Genomic DNA, 21,606 nt, shown 5'->3' with positions numbered 1-21,606 from the left:
TTCTGTTGGTTTTTTAACTAGCAGCAACACTAAAAAAAGACTGTCATTTACTTGTATGACCACAGGCCCAACTGAAAGCAGTTTTGTTGTGAGTCTCATGTTGTGTGGCACTTTGTGGCACCCCCAGTGACACAGTGGTATGTCTTCAGACTTACAGTTCTAGGAACCAAGTTTTGATACCTGTAGTTGGCATAGCATTAATAGCCCATTGTTTAGCTTTGTGTTTAAACTACAAACAAAGCAAACACTTTGTAGTATTCTGTTTGGTATGAATGAACTTTTAATCTAAATATGAATAATACAGTTTATTTGGTATATTTGAGTTCATGGGATGCATTTGGTAAGATATCACATTATTCATTTATTGCCTCCCATGTTGTATATCATATTTTGAGCAAATTGATAGATTCTGTGTTGCTATGTAATAACTTCAGTGTAATCTGGTACAATGTGTTGTTACAGAGTTAAAGTAATTCAAGAATTGTTTTTCATCTTTGCACAAATTAGCTGACAATAATTTGAGTAACTTAATGACAAACTGGTAAACAATCCACAAACAATTTAACAGACCTGTGTTTTGCTGGTGTTTTCATAGTTGAATTCATCAAGAACAAATATTCTTTGAAAACCACTTTTAATAATAGGTGTTCCATGAACAACAGTTATTTCTTTGTCTTTCTTTTCCTTTACTATTTGTGAACAAAAGATCATTAACAGTAGTGGACAAATATTAAAATGTGAATTCAGGCAGTACCTTGAATATTCGTATAGTAATATTATGTATTTGTTTCAACACTGGGATGGTGCTTGAAGATTGAAAAGTTGTTAATGTTATTCATATTTTTAAAGAAAGTAACAAAGTACCCTGGAAATTGTTACTTTTGAAGTGGTAATGATTATAAAAAGTTTAGAAAGATATTTGTACAAAAATTATTTAGTGAAATATATTATAAAAAGAGCCAATGTGAACTTCTTAAAGGAAAATCTTGTTTTACTTCTGTTAACTTTTTTTAATGTTACTTGTTACATGGATGTTGTAAAGAATGTATTTAGATTTTCAAAAAAAAACTTCAAATAAAATATCACACAAAAGACTTGCTAAAACACAACATTAGTAGGGTTATGGAAAGGTTGGTTAATTGGATTGTATGAACAAATGAAAGAAAGATTATTTACAAAATTCATTCAAAATGGATTTCTGTTACTAATGGTATGCTTCAGTGGTCAGTGTTTGAGCCTTTTCTTTTCCTTTACATTAATGATGTTGATTGAGGATTCAAAATTAAAGTAAGCAAACTTGGAAATTAGTGTTACAATTTGCTCTTCAAAGTTGGTAAGTACAAGAAAAAAAATTTCTAGTAAATACTTCAGAAGGAATATTTGGAGATTCTTACTTTCTAGTATAAATACATTTGTGATACATGCATTTCTGTGACTTGTATTATAATCATTCAAGTTATGAGATTCACATTTGAGTTGCATGCATATCCAGGAAAAGTATCAGTAAATGGAGATAGTGATCCTGCAGCTTAAACTCAATTGGTAGTAAAAGTAGTTATTATGTAAACCAGCTGGCTAGGCTTGCACCATCTGGCCTCTGAATTGAGATTTGGTGGTAGAATTCTTGATGACAAAAAACCTACTTGAAATACAAATGTATCTCAGAATGGTTGGTATGGGTGTTAAAACTTTTATTGATAAGCAGAGAACAATGTTTTGACCTTACTAAGTCATCTTCAGGTTAACAAAAATGATTGGTAGAATTGTTAGACACACTGTTTCAAAGTAGTGGTTGCTCATTGAAGATAATGTACAAATCATTTACACTGCAGGTTTTTTTACAATCATCTTAACTGGTTTATGATAAGTGGATTCTGATGCTTTGACATCTTTGAGCATTTAAACTGTAACTTTTAATAAAATATTTTAGTATTGGGTTGTCATTGACAATGAAACACTGTAGAATTTTGAATCAAGCTGTTGTAACATAGATACACCAGTTTCTGCCCACCAAATACAGCAACTTTTAACTTTCAGAAATAGGTAAAAAAAACTTGTGTGTACTTGAAATTAGTTTGAGCATTCAAAAAAATTGAAAAAGAAGTATTACACAGAAATCTTGTGCTTATGAATAGGATGTGTACAAATATATTGACATATAACATGAGATGATTATTATACACTTACAATTAATTTTACTGTAGGATAATGTTGCTATTAGCAGTTCCAAGTTTGCTAGTGGAGGGAAACTTAACTAGCAATCATTTGTTAGTACCTTTGGAAATTAAAAGTTGAAGTCTGTTGATAGGGAAACAATTACTAAATTAGTAAAGTTTTTAATGACATTAAACTTTTGGATATTTCTAACTGTATTGAGAATGTTGACTTGGATCAATTTATGAGCTGGAAAACAATTTATAAATGACTTTAATTATAATAAGAGCAAGGTAATGCATGAGTTGCACTTTGAATAACATAACATGCTTGATATAGTTGACATCTTACTAGATGTAATGACTGAAAAAAAACAAACTATCTTGACATTGATTGTAGGTCACTCAGGCCATTGAGGTAATGCTTAGTTACCAACAGTAAAGCACTGGATTTGCAATTTGTATTTATAAAAATTGATACAATTACAAACAGACAATTTGTTTGTATAAATCATTAGTAAGGCCTGTTAGTTCTCACTTGGAATATTACACAAAATTTTTTGATCTTCTTATCTAAGTAAGAATATTGATTTTCTTTTAAGGGTTCAGAGGTAGGATCACTCTAGGGATGGAAGGATTTACCTACCTCTTAAATGATTTTCTCTTGAGAAAATAAGGGTAAGAGGTGATTCTTATTGAAGCTTACTAGATTAGTAGGGGGAATAAAAATTGGATAAAGATCTGAATTTCTCTTTATTGTGTACTGAAGACAAAAGGATGAGAGGACATAAGTTTAATTTATGAAGAAGACAGGCTGAGCTTCAGTTAAGACAATATTATTTTGTTAATGCTTTTAGCTTATGGAGTGATTTGTCTTAGGAGGTGGTGGAAACCAACACTATACCAGAGTTTAAGAAGGGAATATAAGGGATTTTATAAAAACTAAAGGACAATTTTACATTTTACTTTTTCTGGGGTCAGTGTGTTGGAACATTCTTTGAGTATAAATGGTCTATTATTTTGTTGAATAGATTAAGAGTTTCGAATATTGAAGCTGTAATGTGAGACATGTTAAAAGAAATAAATGTTGAGCCTAATCTATTATTAGATTTACCACTTGTTTCTGAGTTATACTGGTTTAGGGGAATTTCACTTCTCAGTTTACCTGAACAAGAGCAAATCAAAAGAATAAGGTTAGACTTCACATAAGATCACAGTATCTGTAAAGTACATTTTAAAACACCATACAAATGAAGCCTAATCTTGTTTTTTGAACTTGCCCTTGTTCAGAGTTGCTGATGAGGTGGAGGAATTCCCTGAAACAAGTGTAACTAAATGACAGTTAATAAAATGAATGATAGATAGGAGTTCATATTTATTATGTTTAATTTTAACAACAGCTTTTCAGCTGAATATTTTACAAGAATCAATTGGTGTCATCAATTATGTATATTTCAGAATATTTTTTTATATATAAATATAGGATCACTGTTTGGCTGAGAAGACCTCAAAATACTGTTAATGTATATAATTTTATGTTCTTCTAATTGTGTGTAGATTTCTTAATGTATTGTTTTCTTGTGTGAATAAATATAACATATTTTTCTGGAGTAGCTTATTGTCCTTTTTAAATCACAGTATACGCAACTACACATATTCAGTACAGTAACCAATATGAATTGTGAGAGTTTGTACCATACCAAAGTAAAATCACTACAAAAGTAGAAACATATTATTGGAAAACTATAAAATATTGAATTAAAAATTGTTTTAGCTATTGGTTTGTTAATGTTTCTGATATACATTTTAATAAGATAATCATTAAGAAAAGAGATCTTAAGATAAAGTTAGTGTTTGTCAGACATGTTTATTAGTTGTCCAGATTGTAAGTGGTAGCTCACAATGTTGCAAAATTTGTTAACTTCAGTTTTTTATCTATTTCTAATTAATATGTATTATATGCTTATTATTTGTTAAAATAATGTTGTTATTACAAACATAACTTGCATGTGGTTAAATATAAAGTATGAAAATTATGAACTCTTTTAATAAAGATTTATAATTAAATTATGAAGACATTAAAAAGATAAAATTTATAATTGTTTAAAATCATTCTAGGTGAACAGATGTATGTATTTAGATTTGTAAAAATAAGTGTATTTTATCAACCTAGTTGTGAGAATAAACAATGGTTGGATTTGAACCTCAAACAAACCAGCTTAGTAGGTGGGATTATAGTGCAGCAGGTGCTGTTAGTGGTATTACAACACGATTTCTTTGTCAGCCATTGGATGTCTTAAAAATTCGTTTTCAAGTAAGTTGGTTGTTGTAAGCTTTAGTAGTAGTCATGGGCTTTTAATTCAACAATGAGAACATTTAATATAGCATAAACCTGTTATTAGTTATAACCCTTATAAGGTTTTTGCATTTATTTAGGTATTTAATTCTTATTGAGTTAAGTATTTGTTAATGTCTAATTATAAATGTGAAATGGGGTAATTAATAAATTATTCTTTGATTACTGTTTGTAATGTGCAAAAATTCATGCTACTTCTGCACATTAGTGCATTTTTAATCTTACTAATACAGATAAGTTATAATTTATATATAATACCTTACCTCCACTCATGCATTAATTTTCCTTGATTTTATGCTGCTTTCTCTATATGCAATTTTTTGCTCACAAATGGCTTTGAGACTCCTATCTAAACTCATGTTTTCACATGGTATTGCTACTGTGTAGTATACAAATGAGCATGGGGCAATCTTACATCAATAAGATAGCACATTTCCCTAGCACAGTTGACTCCTTTTATACTGATCACAGTTCTTAATTTGGCATTTATGTGTAATGCCATGTCATTTTTCTTCTCTCATAAACTTTTCAAATACAGGCTTATTTTTAATGGAAGTGTATGCAAAGACACTACATTTATTTTGATTTTGTTTTCCAACATTTTTTGCACCTATAGATTTTGCAGCCTTTTATTTTCATGTTATAATTTCATAAATTTCAGTAGCTTCTGCTTTGTCTGGTTTGAAACAGTAAGATGTTCATGACAGGCTGATGCTACATTGGCTTCTATTTTGTCAAGAAAAGGCAGCTTGTGTGCAGTGGGTAGTGGAGTCTTTTATGCAGTCAGGTATATTTCTTTCCTTTTGATTTTGATATATTTTCATTTCTTACTTTTATGATTTTGTACTTCCTATCCTGATATGCAAATCCATGTTTGATTACTTTTAATACTGTCTGGGTTCAAGCATGTCTTATCCTTTTTTGTTGCCTCATATGACTAGATGTAACTTTGTGCTATATTACTTTTTTTCAATTCCTAAACTGTAGAGTCTTCAGGTTTAGGGATCATATCATCTGTCATTTGTTTGTCTTTATTAGGCTTAAGTTTTCCCCATCTCTACCCTTTTCCAATATTTTTCATCCTTTCATTATTCTTTTTGTGATAATCCACCATTTCTCAGAAGGGAGTTTGGTTGTGGATGCTTATTCACTTCTTTCTGGTGGCATGTTTATCTTCCTGGCCTTATAACTTCATATTTGGTTGTTCTCTTTCTAGAGTTTGTTAGGGCATGATGTCTTTTGCTATTTAAATGCTTTTGCCTCCCTTTCATCTCTTTGTCTTTGGCTGGCTCCTTTCCTCTGTCAGTGTGATTTTACTATAGTGCTTTTTTCTCCAGAGTTACATGTTAGGTCTGCATGCCAGTGTTATTCTTTATCCTCATTGGCTTACTATCTCTTTCCTATTCCTTCTTTGCTTCTTTCTATCTCCTGCCCTGCTTGCTCTTCATCACCCTGTCAATACTTCCTGTTCTGCTGTTTCCACCAATTCTTCCACTACTTGTAGATTTCAGTGCTGCCAGTCTTGGCATTGAATACTGTTTAGGCCTTCATTTTTTTTCATCCATTGTCTCCTATTCCTGCTACTTTTCCTCCTACAAGCAATCTTGTATCTTGCCAGTATTTGACTTGATGGTTAAAGATGCTATCAGACATATTTTTCAGGATTTGGTATTTTTGTTGTTCTCATGGGATCTAGAGATAGGCATCTGGTCTTAGATATTTTGTCTTTGTTAATTTCTTGGCTTCCCTTGATTTACCATGGAAATGCCTCACTCTGTGGTGGTCTTTTGTCCTAGGTCTTGGGATGATTGAGATGGCCATATGAGATGCTTATTTTCTGATTTGGCCTTGTCCCATTAAGCTTCTTACAGCCATTTTCTTCTCCTCCTTTGAGTGTGGCACATCTGGGTTAGTCAGCTTAATAAAGTTGTATCTTGCACCTATTTAGTGCCTTCTTCTTTTGCAAGTTTTTCAGTTTGTATATCCACAGGACCAAACTTTATCCTTATTTTTCTTAGGGACTTGGAGTGCACTATCATTTTCTTATTTCACTGTATGGGATGTTCTCTCTCTTTTAGGACCTTTGGCTTCCATGGAATCTCATACCTCCATGGGTTGTGCTAATTTACAACATCTACAGTGGACTCTGCATGATCACTGGATCCTTGTTTGGAAGTTCCTTATCCTCCATAATTTTTCTTCCTTTTTAATCAAAGACTTCATCTGGTGTTTAAATAAACCCAGTACTCTAGAGAGTCTTCCTCTTTCTTCCTCTCATCCCTTATTCCTTGATGCCTCTTTGACAAGATGGGGTGCATGTCTTAGCTCTCAAGTGAATTCAAGCTGTAGTCCTGTGACAACTCATTTCTTTGTATTCACCTCTTAGATGAGAATTTTTGCTGTTACATTGTGTTTTGAATACTTTTCTTATAATAGTTTGTGGATGTTTGAGGATGCATACAGTTAACTTTACTGTTATCTGTGATGTACCCCTCGGTGTGGATTCCTGTATGTGGTGAGGGGACCTCCCAGGGAAGGTGTTGTTCTTTCAGTTTACCTCCTCTGGGATCTAAACATCCACCCACATGTTTGCTATGCATGGCAACCTGTGAAGGAGAGGAGAGGATCCTGGTGGTTAAGGGGTCCAACCCTAACACACCACTTTGGCCTTGAATTCCTGTAGACTGGCAGCCTTGAGGTGGACACTCTTGGGTCAGTTGGCTGGCCCACTTGGGCTAGTCAGCCAAGTACCAGTGTTGAATGTTCTCAACAGGTGTTGTGGACATTATATCTGATGCTGGTGTTTGGGTATAGTGCTCACGAAACCCAAATAAGTGTCCTTATTTGACATTGTAGTTCACCCTCTAGTGAGGGTCCATGGTGGGTGAGGTCAGTGGGCACCAAAATTTCCCTTTCTTTTATTATGGATCCTCCAAATAAAAACTTAAATAAAATAGTGAAAAAGCAGTCCATAAGTAAATAACCACGTCTTGAAGATTCTGAGCAGCAATTTTCAAAATCTGTAACAGCTATTGTACTTCATTTTCTTATCCTGCATTCTCTTTCAGACAAACCTTTAGGACAAATGTCTCCCTTTTTCATGCAGAAGAGACTAGAGGGTTTTGCTGGCTCTCCAAAGTCAGTAAAGAAGCTTCAATCTGGTGACATATTGGTGGAAACAACCACATCTCAACACAGTGAACTCCTCTTGCATTCAAAGGCAATTGGGGATATACCTATAGAGGTTACACCTCATGCTACTTTGAATTCATCACGAAGAGTTATTGTTCAGAGGGATTTGAGGAACATCTGCAAGTCAGAGATTCTCACTGGTTTCTCCACTCAAGGAGTTCCTTCAGTGAGGTTTATTTCCACTTGCAAAGATGGAATTACGATGCCAACCAATATCCTCAGACTGGCAGGTTATCTTAATTGCAGGGTACAGCCATACATTCCAAACCCTCTCCTATGTTTACAGTGTCAGTGGTTTCGTCACTCAAAGACATCATGTCATGGTTCCTTGGTGTGTGCTCCTTGCAGCAGCAAGGACCATGATGCCTATGAGTGTGAAATGGACCCTCATTGCTTCAGTTGCAATGTCTCTCACCCGTCCTATGTTTGTTCTTGCCCTAAATGGTTGGAAGAAAAAAGAGGTGCAGCATTTGAAAATTATTCATAACATTACTTATCCCAAGGCTCAAAAGTTGCTGTCCACCATTTCATCTTGGACATATGCTGCTGCACTACATTCCACAACTACGGTGGGAGTGCAAACAGGTCTCTCTGTGCCTCCAAAAGAATTGTTCTCGAAACAAATCAAAAGTCTTTTGACCTCTATGGTTAAAAAAATTGGTGAATCAACTTCAACACCCATCTCTGTTCCTAACATACATTCCAACAAATCCCAAGATCCATTTCCTTTGGTTCTGTGTACAGGCATTTCCTTGGATACATCTCCTTCTCTCACCCCAAGATGCAAAATGATCATTTGTTCACATCCTCAGTCACTAGAATCCCCTTCCAACAGCAAAGACCTGCCCAATCGACCCAGGGCAGGATCCATGGAGGTCGATAGACCTCCCTCGAATAAGGACAGTAAGGAAAAAAATGTGATTGTAAACAGAAGGGCTCTCCACCCATTTTGCCTATATGTAAATTAAAATGGCTACCTTGATAAAATGGAACTGTAGAGGTTTACGTTCTAATCTGGATGGCATCAAAACACTGATTGCTTCCTACCATCCTGTATGTCTTTCCTTACAAGAAACATTTCTGAAACCTGCTGATACAGTCACCTTTTGGCAGTTTTCTTTACACAGAAATGATAAGCTTTGTGGGATGAATGCATGAAGGAGTGACACTGTTGTTTGATCAGCATGTGCCCACCCTGTCTTTGCCACTCGACACTCCCTCGGAGGCCATAGCCATCTGTGTTTCCTTGGGTCATACCATCACTGTTTGTTCTCTTTACCTGTTGCTTGAAGAGACATATGGTCAATCAGACCTTGATGCTCTCATTAAGCAGTTTTCATCTCCCTTTTTAATCCTTGGAGACTCTAATGGACATCATCCCCTCTGGGGAAGTGCTAATATTGATAGGAGGGGTTGCTCTGAAGAGAATATGCTCTCTGATCACAACCGTTCTCTTCAATACTGGTTCTTCTGATTATTTTCATGCACCTAGTCAGTCCTTTACTACTGTTGATCTCTCAATTTGACAATAATCCATGAGACTGATAATTTTCATATAATTTTGAGAGATACTGACTGTGGTTGATGCCACCTGATCTGGGTGCCCCAGAGGAAGCTGTATCATGCAAATTGACCCTATTTCACTGCACTTGCAGAACTTGATCCTGCCATCATCTGTGAGCCATCAATAGACAACTGTGTGGCAGCAGTAACTGACTGTATTATACAAGCAGCTACTCTTTGTATTCCTAAAGCCTAAATGTGTTTTCCACTATATCCTCATTCGTGGTGGAATTCTGTCTGTCACATGGCACTGAAGGCTAAAAAACGGGCCTGGGATACTTCCGTAGATATCCCACACTTTCAGACCGCATTGCTTTCCAGCAGGCCCGTGCACATGCTCAGTGGGTAAGACATCAAAGCCAGAAGGAAGCTTGGATTAAGTTCACAACCAGCATATCTTCTACCACCAGTTCCAAAGTCATATGGGACAAGTTTCAAAAGGTCAGTAGGCAATATAATACTTTCCTCCTCCCGATCTTGCTCTCTGATGGCCAAGAAGTAGCTGATACCCGGAGCATTGCTGATACTCTAAGTGACAGCTTTTGTCAGGTATCTAGCACTTCTTCCTCCACCTTCTTAGCCATCAAGAATTGGGCAGAGCGAATACCTCTGTCCTTTTGAGCTGATTGTCTCTGACTATAATCTTCCCTTTACACTGGTGGAACTCAAACTGGCCCTTCATCGGTCTGGCAGTACATCAGTTGGACCTGATAATGTACACTATAAAATGCTGTGAAATCTATCTTCTGCTTCTCTTGATATTCTTCCATTTTTTTTTTAACCAGATTTGGCAGGAGAATGTTTTTCCTGATGTCTGGCACCAGGCTATTGTCCTAACTTTCTCTAAGCCTGGGAAGGATCTTGAGATTCCTTCAAACTACCGTCTTATTGCTTTGAGCTCTTTCCGTAATACCTCAGAGAGAATGGTTAATGCTCATCTTGTTTGGTTCCTTGAATCGAACAACCTCCTCTCACCCACCCAGTGTGGGTTCCAAAGACAGCACTCCACCATGGACCACCTGATTTGACTTTAAACATCCATCAGAGAAGTCTTTCTCAAATGACAACATCATGTATCAATATTCTTTGATGTTGAAGAGGCTTATGATATGATATGGAGGTGTGGCATTTTACGGGACCTCTATATATGGGATATGGGGCCATTTGCCCATTTTTATTAAACATATTTTAATGGACAGAAGATTCCAAGTTCGTGTGGGTTTGACATTTTCCTGTTCTTTTCTACAGGAACTTGGAATCCCTCAGGGCTGTGCTTTGAGTGCCAGACTTTTCAGTATAAAGATTAATGCCATCACTGAATAACTCCCTCTCATTGTTGCAAACGGGCTCTTTGTCTACGACTTTCACATCTCATGTTAGTTGTCATACGAGAGGTATATTGAGCGACAGCTACAAACTGCCTTCAGTTGTTTACTGAAGTGGACCACAGTAAATGGCTTTAACTTCTCTTTGTCTAAAACTATTTGTATGCACTTTTACTGTCAATTGGGTATTCACCCTGATCCTGAACTCCATATCGGTGAAGTCGTGCTACCTGTGGTCCCTGAGACAAAGTTCTTAGGGCTTGTCTTTGACTGTAAGCTTACCTTTATACCACACATCAAGCAGCTACGGGTCAAATATACAAGAGCACTGAACATCCTCTGTGTCCTCACTTCCACCACTTAAGGAGCAGATTGATGTTCTATGCTAAAGATATATCGTGCTCTTATTCAATTGAAATTCGACTATGGATCACTAGTCTATGATTATGCCAGAACTTCAGCTTTAAAGATGCTGGACCCCGTTCATCATCAAGGACTTCAGCTTATACATAGTCTCATGAACCTCCTTTGCACTTTTGCTGTTTGTAACTGTCTTTGCATATAGTTCCTTGGGTAACATTGGTGTATCCACTGGTTAGCCCATCCCACTATGGCTTCTTACAGTCTCCAAATGTGACCTATCTTTAAGTCATCTAAGAAAAGCAAATACTCCTGATTGTAAATACTGTCTGTTATTTGCTGAACATCTTTCAAACCATCCTTCCATTCCTGTTTATACAGTTAGTTGTAAATTAGGTGACTGTGTGGGCTATGCCATGGTTTGTTGTGGTTTGGTGGTTGTGTGCAGAATCCTCTCTACAGCTTCTGTGTTCACTGCTGAACTGTATGCTATTTCTCTTGCCCTGGATCACATAGAAACTAAGCAGTACTCAAACTGCACTACTTTTATTGATTCGCTTAGTTCTCTACTGGCCCTGGAATCACTTCATGTTAGTTCACACCCTATTCTTGCCGATATTGGAAACCGACTGGCCTATTTCTCTTTAACATTTACTGGATACTGGGCCACGTTGGTATTTACGGGAATGAGCTCGCCAACACTACAACTAAATCTATCTGCTCTGGCACTATCACTGCTGTGCCTATTCCATACATGGACTATGGCCCTGTATTCAAGGCTCAACTCTGAGCCAGCTGGCAGTCGACTTCAAGTGAACAATGCAAAAACAAGGTTTTTTAAATAAAACCCTATATTGGACTTTGGTCATCTTGCTTCTGTAAGGATTAGAAAGAGGAAGTTGTTCTAACTAAACTATGCAGTGGTCACAGTGTTTTAACTCATCTTTTTATTTTATCTGGAACTGATGCACCAGTGTGTAGTTTGTGTAACACTCAGATCACAATAAGTCACATTTTTCTTTCTTGTCATCATTATGATTCACAACCATGGCACCATTTTAAGCATGTTCTCTCCCAAGGTTTGTCCATAAGGTTAGACAGGTGTTATTTATTGGTGATGGTGACACTGTCTACCTTGGAAATGTTTTTAGTTTTTTTAAAGGCCATTAAACTAATATACATTCAACCTTTTTAATGTGATTCCCTTTTAAGAATCACAGTTCGTCTAGTTTGATTTGAAATTAGAAAATGTCTGTAACGCCAAATAACTTAAAACCAGGACTGGAAAGGCAAACTTCAAGTGAATAATGCTGCTGTTTGGACTACCCATTAGTCATCCTGATGAGTTATTATTAAAATTTTGCTACAGGTCTTTAAAAATTTTATTACTTCACTTTTTGAAAATGGCCATAATATCAAATAACTTGAAACCAGGACTGAAAAGGCTAACTTGAGGTAACTGACAGTGGTTTTTGTACTTAACTGTTAGTCTTCCTGGTGAGTTATGATAATTACAATTATGCTACAGAAAGTCCTTTACAACTTATATTATTGTAGTTTATCTCTTAATGCTGTAGACTAGACGTGAACATTGGTTTTTGCTATGTTTTTTTTTAAACTTTTTTTTTCACTTTAATTTCCTTTTATGAATTTTACTAAATTTACTTTAATTTTAATTTTTTTACCTGATGTTTGGTGCAGATAGCCTAGCTGCTTTGTGCCATGAAACACCAACAAACCAACCAAGTGTCATCTGTTTTGTGGAATTCTATTTAGATTTTAACAAGAATCCAGTCCATTAACATTTATTGTGGTTTTGGATTCTACTAAACCTGTGCATGGTACATTATTTATTTGTCATGGTCTAAATTTGCACCAACTTTACTCGTGTACATTTTACTTTTGGGGAGCCAGTCATTTTTGTGACAGTCTCGGGTTCTCTTTTTTTGTTTCAGTGTGGGTATTCTAGCTCTTAATATTTCAGATGTGTGTCCACCAGGTTTAAATTGTGTATTGTTAAAATTAAAATAATTTTGAAACAGGTAAGGATCTTTGAAATACATTCCCACCATTTTCATGAAGTGAAAATTGTAGTAACTAGTAAAATCTGTGCAATTGTTAGCTAATCCAAGGATCAAGAGAAGTTGATGAATATTGATATTGTGATAACTGAAACCAGCATTAATCTGTCAAACTCAGTGGCTACACTTCATTTCAAACTATAAAATGTTCATTTATATGGTTTTTAAGCCATGCAGGTTACTGTTTTCTGATTGTGTTCTTCAGCTTCAGGTTGAGCCAATACGTCGAACTTCTGTCACTTCAAAATATCGAGGTTTAACACATGCTACTCGGTGTATCATCAAAGAAGAAAAAGTTGTAGCTTTGTGGAAAGGACATGTACCAGCCCAGTTTCTATCAGTTGTTTATGGTGCTGTTCAGGTATAATTTTCTAATTACTCTTTTAGGTTTTTGTTTATTATTAGTTGATAAGTTTTATAGATTATATTTTTGTGCAAGTTTTTGGAAATCAAGTATAACAGTTATTATCTGATAATAAAAAATAGTTTAAACTGGGTAGATTAAAATAGCCAATTGATTTTTTTAGACTCCATCTTAAAATGTAAAAAAGTATATCACAAGAGATTTAAATAAAAGAAAGTGGGTTTCCACATGTAAAAAGCAGTGCCTGTTGGCAAAGGGATGGAAAGTATAGACTTCTGTGGTCTTAGGCAGAATAAGCATCTTTTTTGGATGTTTAACTCATCAATTTTTTTTAATTGCTGTTGTGATCACAATAAATACTGGAACACATGACAGAATTGAACAGAGACAATAAATTACTTACTTTAATTTTACAGGATCATCACCAATCTTTTGTTCCTGAGTAAGGTTTTGCTTACATAATTGTTTTATGTTAGGTTTTGAATAAGTATATGGAAATTTGTCACATATTGAAATTATAATTTGGGTTTTGAAGCCAGTTCATTTTCACCATTTAATTTTATCTATCATAATTTACACATTTTACACAGCAATGAAAAATAAAGGAAAAAGTGGGATGTTTTGAGAGGACAAAAAATTCAACCTTTTTTTTAAATCACTGACACAGCTATGCTACAGCAATAAGAATATTGTGTGATATATAATCACATTAACATTATAAGTTTGTTTATTTTTTTATCTTCTAAGTAAGATTTTGAATTTGAAAAATGTTTTATTTCTCTACCCATGATTGTAAAATAATGCCAGTATCTTAAAGAATAAAATGCTGCAGCTGTACAGTTTCTTTATTTTTACAGTTTTAGTTTAGTTTGATATATTAATTATATTCTACTGACATAACTTATATCTGTAAAAGTAATATTATCTATAAAATATTAGGTGTAATAACTTAATATAAATTAGAATGTATGGAAATAGTCATTAATAATACAAATATAATAGAGTTTTACATTCTAGAAGACATTTTAAATCCTCGGTCGTCACTATATTTCATAATTATTTTATTATAGATAAGGAAAAATACTGAGAATCTTTATTTTTTTTCTAAGATTAATAACCTCATTATTGAGATCCTCAACTGTTAATTTTTCAATTCCTATTTGTTCGTGTAATACACACAAGTGCACATGACAGTTGTTGACTGACTTAATTCTGTGAGTAACTAGAGCAGAAGGAACTATGTGGTTCTCTTGACTAGTTTTATGTATTAAGACCAAAATAGTTTATATGCACAAAAATTCTTATGATATATTACCTCCTCTCACCTTGTCCATAACTGCCCTTTTCTGACTTCCTTAAGTGGACATCATCATGGAGGGTTTGTGGACTGCTCCGTTTGGTTTTATTTTTCTTTACAGTGACTGTTTTCTACATATGTTTTGGATCCCACTTTGTGGTGAATTGTACCTGACCAGGTATGTTTAGTCTTAAAATCTACACTGTATGTCCTGTAACCATGCTAGATGTTTATCACATTGAGGCTCTTCTTACCATGGACTTGATGTACAATTCTAGATACTATCAAGTGTTGATTGAGTAACTTTGTATAATTGTTGGTTTTGCATCAATATTACAAATATCACATGAAACATAACAAAACATAACAGGATTGTTATTTATGCACACTGTAGAGATGGGGTGTTCCTGTGGGATCACTTATATTTTGATTTGTTGCTTCATAAATATGTTCATCCCAGAATGTACTCTCATGGACTTGTATTAGTAATGCAGACAAGGGTTACCACCCATCTCTGGTGCTAGGTAGCATTGAGCTTCTTCCTACTGCACACCTGATATATAATTTCAAATGCTTACAGGTGTTGGTTGATTGACTCTATCAACATGGTACCTGTGCTTTTCATAACAAGGTAATTTGTATATCTTTGTAAACATAATTTGTATTCAAGCCTTTTCATTGGTTTGTTTATGTGTAACAGATTTAAGCTTATAACTAACTAGCTATCTTTTCTATTATCATATATTTTGTATTCACTTATATAATAATTGTTTTGTTTTTTTTTGCCTTTAGTTTTTATCATTTGAAGTTCTCACTGAATGTGTTTGGAAACTGTTATCGCCAACATTAACAAACAACTGGAGACCCATTGTTCACTTTACTTGTGGAGGTATATCTGGTTGTGTGGCAACAATAGCTGCTCAACCTTTTGATGTCATACGCACAAGACTTGTTGGTCAAGGAGAACCAAAGGTACCTTTTAAATACATGTTAAATAATTTGTTTACTTGAGTTGTTATTATGCTTCAATAACCTCAAATGAAGTGTTTTGAATATTATTTTTAAACTTAACCTCCATCTAGTACACACAGAACATCATCAATAAACCACTTTCTCGTTATTTTCTTGGCTAACGTTTTTGTGAAGTAAAAATTAAATAAAAATAAGAATAAAATTTCCACCAGAACCTTTTATTCATAATTTCCACTTTGTGAACAGTTTAAATAGCTTTACACACATTATGGTGAGAATCCCTGTGTTTCTATATCTTCAGATTTTATTTTCTTCATCTTCCAAACTATTCTCTGGGTTTTGTTAATCAGACATTGCATTGTATTTTTCTAACTTAAAAAGTTCCTTACTTGTTAGGAGAAAGAATATTGAGGATAGAAGGCTGTCAAGGTCTGTATCTCAGAACGCTAGGATGGTATTAACACTTTTACTAATAAAGCAGAGAGCAACGTTTCAGCCTTCCTAGATCATCTTCTTTGTTAATACTGATGTTGTTAATATCATTAACTTAATACTGTTTTTTAGTATTCTGGCATTACCACTGTTATGATGAGTGTAATGTCATTCACTGATTGGCATGAATTGCTACAGCTTTTTAATGTACTTTTAGTAAAAATTTGTGTTGAATTAGTTTGAGACAATGTATTGCTTGTTTTAAACAGGAAAATATTTCATACTTGAATCTGTGGTATTCTGCTGTAAGTAAGACTAGTATTATAGTATGTTTCCTATGTTCTAAATGTATTATAGTATTATATCATGACAAAACCATTCAGGTTTTCTTTATTTCAAAGTACTATAATACCAATATGTTCCCAATACTCTAAATGTATTATAGTACTTTCTCAAATCTCTAAATGTCCTGGAGTGTTGAAATTTTATATTATAATTTTTAAAATGTTGAAATCCTATTGTTTTCATGGAAATGAACCTCGCAGATGTTTTTATTTCACTTTAATCAAATGAAGTTTCGATACAAATTTAGATTTCGCGTGCATTTTAGAGCTCTGACCAACTTGAATATTATATGCATTAGGTCAGTTGATATTTATTTTTTATTTTTTTGAGGGGTAAAATACTTAATCTTTAGGCCTATAAATACTTATTCTGACACCTTGAAATGAAGAAAACGTAAATGGTTTTTTGTTATATTGGGCTTCTTAATACATTTTATACTTTTCCTTTAGCAAGATAACTTGCTTCATTTATAGGAACTGATTAATCTTTGAAACTGTTAAAACTGTGTTTAAATATTTAGTAAGGTTGTGAAGCAAAAATAAAGATGTTTCATATATTAACTTCCTTTCAAGGATAAATATTGCAATCTCGTAACCTGTTCCCATACATCATTTTTGCCTTGTGTGAATAATGTTCTTTGATGATAAGCTTATGATTCACGTAAAGCTTTGGTAATTTTGAAATATCAAGCATTTCCAGACTGTCAGGTATTAGTAACTTAGCTATTCCAACTTTAGTTCAGGAGTAGCCCAATGTGTACCTGAATTATAATCCATTAGAATGAATCTAAGACAAAGCTTTGTGTTTTAATATAATAAAATTTGGTTAACTCAACTTGAAATTTCAGAGTTCTAAGAATACTTTCTCTACAATAATTTTTTAAACCATTGTTTACTGTTAGCTGTATAAGGGCACAATACATGCAGTGCAGTCTATACTTAAAGAGGAAGGATTTTTTAAGTTGTATCGAGGTCTTTCTCCTACACTCCTTCAAGTGGGTCCTTATGTGGGTGCCCAGTTTGGCTTCTATCGATTGTTTCAGGAGATATGGAATGCTGCTTTAAAAATCACTGATACAAAGATTGGTGAGATATTTTTTGTAATTCACATTTTGGATTATCTTTAAACTTCTAGAAGTTTGTTTTTATATGTAAGATTCCACAAAATTACTTTGGGTAACTGGGTTTTGGTTTATCATAGTACTAAATTGAACAATAAACCTAAAATTTGTGATTAAAATCTTGTAAATCTTAGTTAATACAGCTCTTTATTAACTTTATAAATTAGGATTTACATTCATTGCTTGTTGAAAATTTAATGGTTTCTTTTCCTTCTCTGAAGTTGAAAACTGATTTAATGTTTTGTGTATTAGTGTTTTAGATTATGTAAGTCTTAAAAAGTTATTAAATTTTAATAATAAGAATAAGTGTAATACAAATATTTTATTAATTTTTTTTATTAAATAACATAAAGTATTATTTGATAGGTATAACTGAAAGCCTTGTGTGTGGATCATGTGCTGGAATGTCAGCAAAAGCTGTAGTCTATCCCTTAGATCTAATTAAGAAACGGCTTCAAGTTCAAGGTTTTGAAAAAGCCAGAAAACCCTTTGGTTCTTCAAGATTGTATACTGGAATTATTCATTGTTTTGTTACTGTTTTGAAAGAGGAAGGATTTAGGGGCTTGTACAAAGGTTTTTCTCCTAGCTTACTTAAGTCTGCATTGTCAACTGGGTTGAGCTTTGCAGTCTATGAAAAAATGTGCCAAATATTGTTATTGAAGTACAAGTTATGATATAAGTTTTAATGGATTTCTTTTGTTTAATTTAGTGCAAAGACAAGATTATTTCAGTTTAGTGAAAGATCTACTACATAAATGGAAAAGTATGTTTATTATTAAAAGGAGTTCAAAATTAACTAATTTTATATTAGTATTGATGCTGATCAAAGTGAAAAGTTATTTCTGTGAAATCGGAAGTAGGTAACTTATGAAATATGGCAATACGCCTATAAAATTAGTTTTACTTTTCAGTTTTTTTTGACAGTCTTATTGTATTTACTTAATCTGTCTAAAAGTATGGAGACTCAACAAATCATCATTACAATATCTGATAAACCACATTTTAATGGTTAACAGTTGACAATTTTTTTTGTTAGAGTTGTGGAGAAAAATCAGTTGAAAACTAGAAATTATATAATAAACAGTCTCACTGTTATTTTGTGGATTCAGTAGTTTTGAGAATTTTATTTATAGTTCATTTATTTTATACATTATAAGGGAGACTTAAAATTGGCAGAACTTTACAATAATAATTTTTTATAGAATACTGTACTTTAAATGAACATCAAACCAGATAGATTTGTATAACTGGTGAACTCCAAATACTGTTTAATGTATAAAAAAAATATTTAACAGTAAGCTCATTCACTCTTTGTGAAGGAATACAGTATTGTGAAATATTTAGTGATTGATAACAAAACGTAAAAATGCTGGTAGTTGGATTCAAATATTTTTTAAGCATATAAAATTAATATTTTACTTTGATGGCTTTTGGTATTTAACCTCATTAATATCCATGAACTTGACTCTGGGGCAGTGGTAAACTAAATCTTAATTATTCAGTACAGTAATTACTAGTTCAAGATGTGTAATTCAAGATTGCAAATTAATTTGCTCTGGGTTTTGCATAAGTTATTGTCAGAGAGAATTGTCAAACATTTTAGATCTCTTTGTTTTTAATGTATTTTTGTTTTGCTCTTTGTTTATATATGACTGTGTGATTTCTGAATCTACAGTTCAGCCCCATTTATCTGGTCAGCTGTGGGTCTGAGAGATTAATGGTTGCATAGGCCATATTAATAGATTCACTGTATGGGGTTATTTTTGGGATAAGACTGAGGCCTCAAAGGCACAGTACATACCCCTATGACTTGCTGATAATACTCACTTTTCTGTGTTTCTGTTTGATGCGGAATGTTGTAATAACATCATGATCTCCCTATTTTTGCATTTCTTTTCTAAAAAATAAAATTCTATACTTTATTTTTGATTAGCAATTAAATGTAGAATTTAGGACAACAATAAATTTCATGATTTTTCCTTGCATCACACAGTATTAGTGGCCAAGGCATGGCACTGATCAATATTAGATGTGGAAATGACAAGAGGTGGCCATCACAAGATCTTCATTTGCTAGTTTCACTGACTGGCATTCATTAATTACAATATCAATGAAAGAGCAGAAGTGGGGGTTGTCAATCTAAACACAGTGATTACAATTAAAAGAAGATGTTTACTTACCATTGAATAGGCAGATATTTAAACAAAATTTGTGCCAGTTTTCAGTGGTCTCCTGGCTCACTGTGGACTTCTCTCCACTGATTTTGTTGCCATCAGTGATATATCAGCTCCTGAACCAGGGCAGTCAGCCTTATGCATATAATACTATCTGAGGACGTGGTTCACTTTTTGTAGTTGCATTTGTATCCAGTGACTAAAGTTTTTTGCTGTGTTTGTCTTATTAAAGACATGATAAAACATCTCCATATAACAGTGAGAAACTATTATCTACTGAAAGTGTTACTCAAATGAATTAAAGAAAAGTGTAATAATATTCAGGATCTACACAGCATTTGATCTGGATTATAGAAGAAATATGTAATTAAGTTAAATATTTTTGTACAATTAAAGTTCATCACTATTGACATTTTGTTTTCTCAAAATATGCATGTTTGTTTGTCTTTGAATATCTTAGTTTCTTTATTAGCTTGGATAATTTTATTTTTTAACTGTGTGCAATATACAGCTTCAGATGATGACAAATGGATGATATTTCCTGTTACAATTGTTACTGACAAACCTCAGTTTTCAAATTCTGCATTTAGTCATTCCTGTGTAAAAGTGACATTCAAAATTTTGTTTTGACATGAAAAGAGTTAGTTCAGTAGAAAAATTATACTTATAAAATAAAATATATTTCCAGCAGTTAATAACAGTTTTAGTTTTTAATTTGTTTATTTATGGAAAAAATATATTTTATGTGCCTAAGAATTAGAAAATTTAAGCAAACAACAGAACCATTTGTTTCATTGCATGGCCTAACCCCAGGACAAGGTCGTTTTAAAGGATTATGTACAATATTCACTGAATTTGCATCACAGCTTTGATATAGATAATGATTCAGTTCTCAGTAATGACAAGAATGGTAGTTCAATAATGTTTTGTGGACCATATAAGAAGATTCTTCAGTCTTGTATGTTTGAGGTATAATGATACAAGGAAAATTACAAATCATTATGTAGATGTTTTATTACAAATTAATTTTTTCCCTCAGTTGCTTTTAACCTGGCATACACATACATATGTATAATGATCTAAACATGCCTCTAATGTAACCTAGGTTTGCAATGTAAACCTATAACATTATGTAAGTCTACATTATTGCCTTTTGAATCTAGTCTCATGTTGTAGCACTTATATATTCATTATTGTAGGTTATTACCTGGTCTGTTTTTAACCAGTCTAAGCAGTTTTTTTTTACTGCAGATGAAAAAATTTTTTTTCACTTGGGATTTATGTTTGCACGTATATAAAAGGAAACTTGTAGGATCAGGGTCAATCATTGTATATAGTTTTTGTGTAAAATAATTATTAAAAGTATTTTTGTAATTAGCAAAACCTGACATTAAAAACTTTTCTGTAGAAAAATGAATCAGTTTATTTTTGGTTTTTTGCATCATGGAGGTGGCAATGATACCCATCTTTTTATTAGGCTGTCCTGAAAGCTCACTATCTTGAAGTTATCTCAGGGATTGTATACTAAAGTTACAAAAAGATCTTTTAACTGTGCTTATAACATGGTATATTAGGGTAGGGTTTTGTAGCCTTTAAAAGCATTTACAGTGTGATATTCTTAGATGGCCTAATTTCCACTCAGGTATTTAGATACGTCAAGTAAAGAATTTACAGATTAATTTGACTAACAACTGAGTTTTAAGCTATATGAGAAAGGTACTAATAAGAACAGTTTCTTGTGACTAAAAAATTCAGTGTAACTACTTACTTAGATACAAGAACAATCACCTCTACAGGTGCAATAACTAGATCAGCAGCTTTCCTTTTCTCAAGACATCTCTGTCAAACTAAACTTGTTAAAAAAAAGACACA

At 33.4% G+C, this 21,606-nt stretch overlaps 1 protein-coding gene across 7 annotated transcripts in view; it reads left to right on the top strand.

The window, feature by feature from the left end:
* Tpc1 (Thiamine pyrophosphate carrier protein 1) overlaps positions 1-21,147 on the top strand; it is a 29,900-nt gene extending 8,753 nt beyond the window's left edge. For 6 of the 7 annotated variants that reach the window (XM_076455971.1, XM_076455966.1, XM_076455972.1 and 3 more), the window contains 5 exons: positions 4,327-4,467; positions 13,236-13,391; positions 15,484-15,663; positions 17,342-17,525; positions 17,927-21,147. In XM_076455971.1, the coding sequence (XP_076312086.1) occupies positions 4,342-4,467; positions 13,236-13,391; positions 15,484-15,663; positions 17,342-17,525; positions 17,927-18,234 (954 nt within the window). In that variant the 5' untranslated portion in view covers positions 4,327-4,341 and the 3' untranslated portion in view covers positions 18,235-21,147. Of the gene's footprint in view, positions 1-2,755; positions 2,832-4,326; positions 4,468-13,235; positions 13,392-15,483; positions 15,664-17,341; positions 17,526-17,926 lie in introns of all 7 variants that reach the window. The other variant, XM_076455970.1, reaches the window with a different exon arrangement.
* Positions 21,148-21,606: the final 459 nt, after the last annotated feature.

This window comes from Tachypleus tridentatus, chromosome 9, assembly GCF_004210375.1.
Source record: "Tachypleus tridentatus isolate NWPU-2018 chromosome 9, ASM421037v1, whole genome shotgun sequence".
In the NCBI taxonomy this organism is placed as follows: domain Eukaryota; kingdom Metazoa; phylum Arthropoda; class Merostomata; order Xiphosura; family Limulidae; genus Tachypleus; species Tachypleus tridentatus.
The sequence above is the reverse complement of the archived record's forward strand: the minus strand, read 5'-3'. Positions and strand labels throughout refer to the sequence as shown.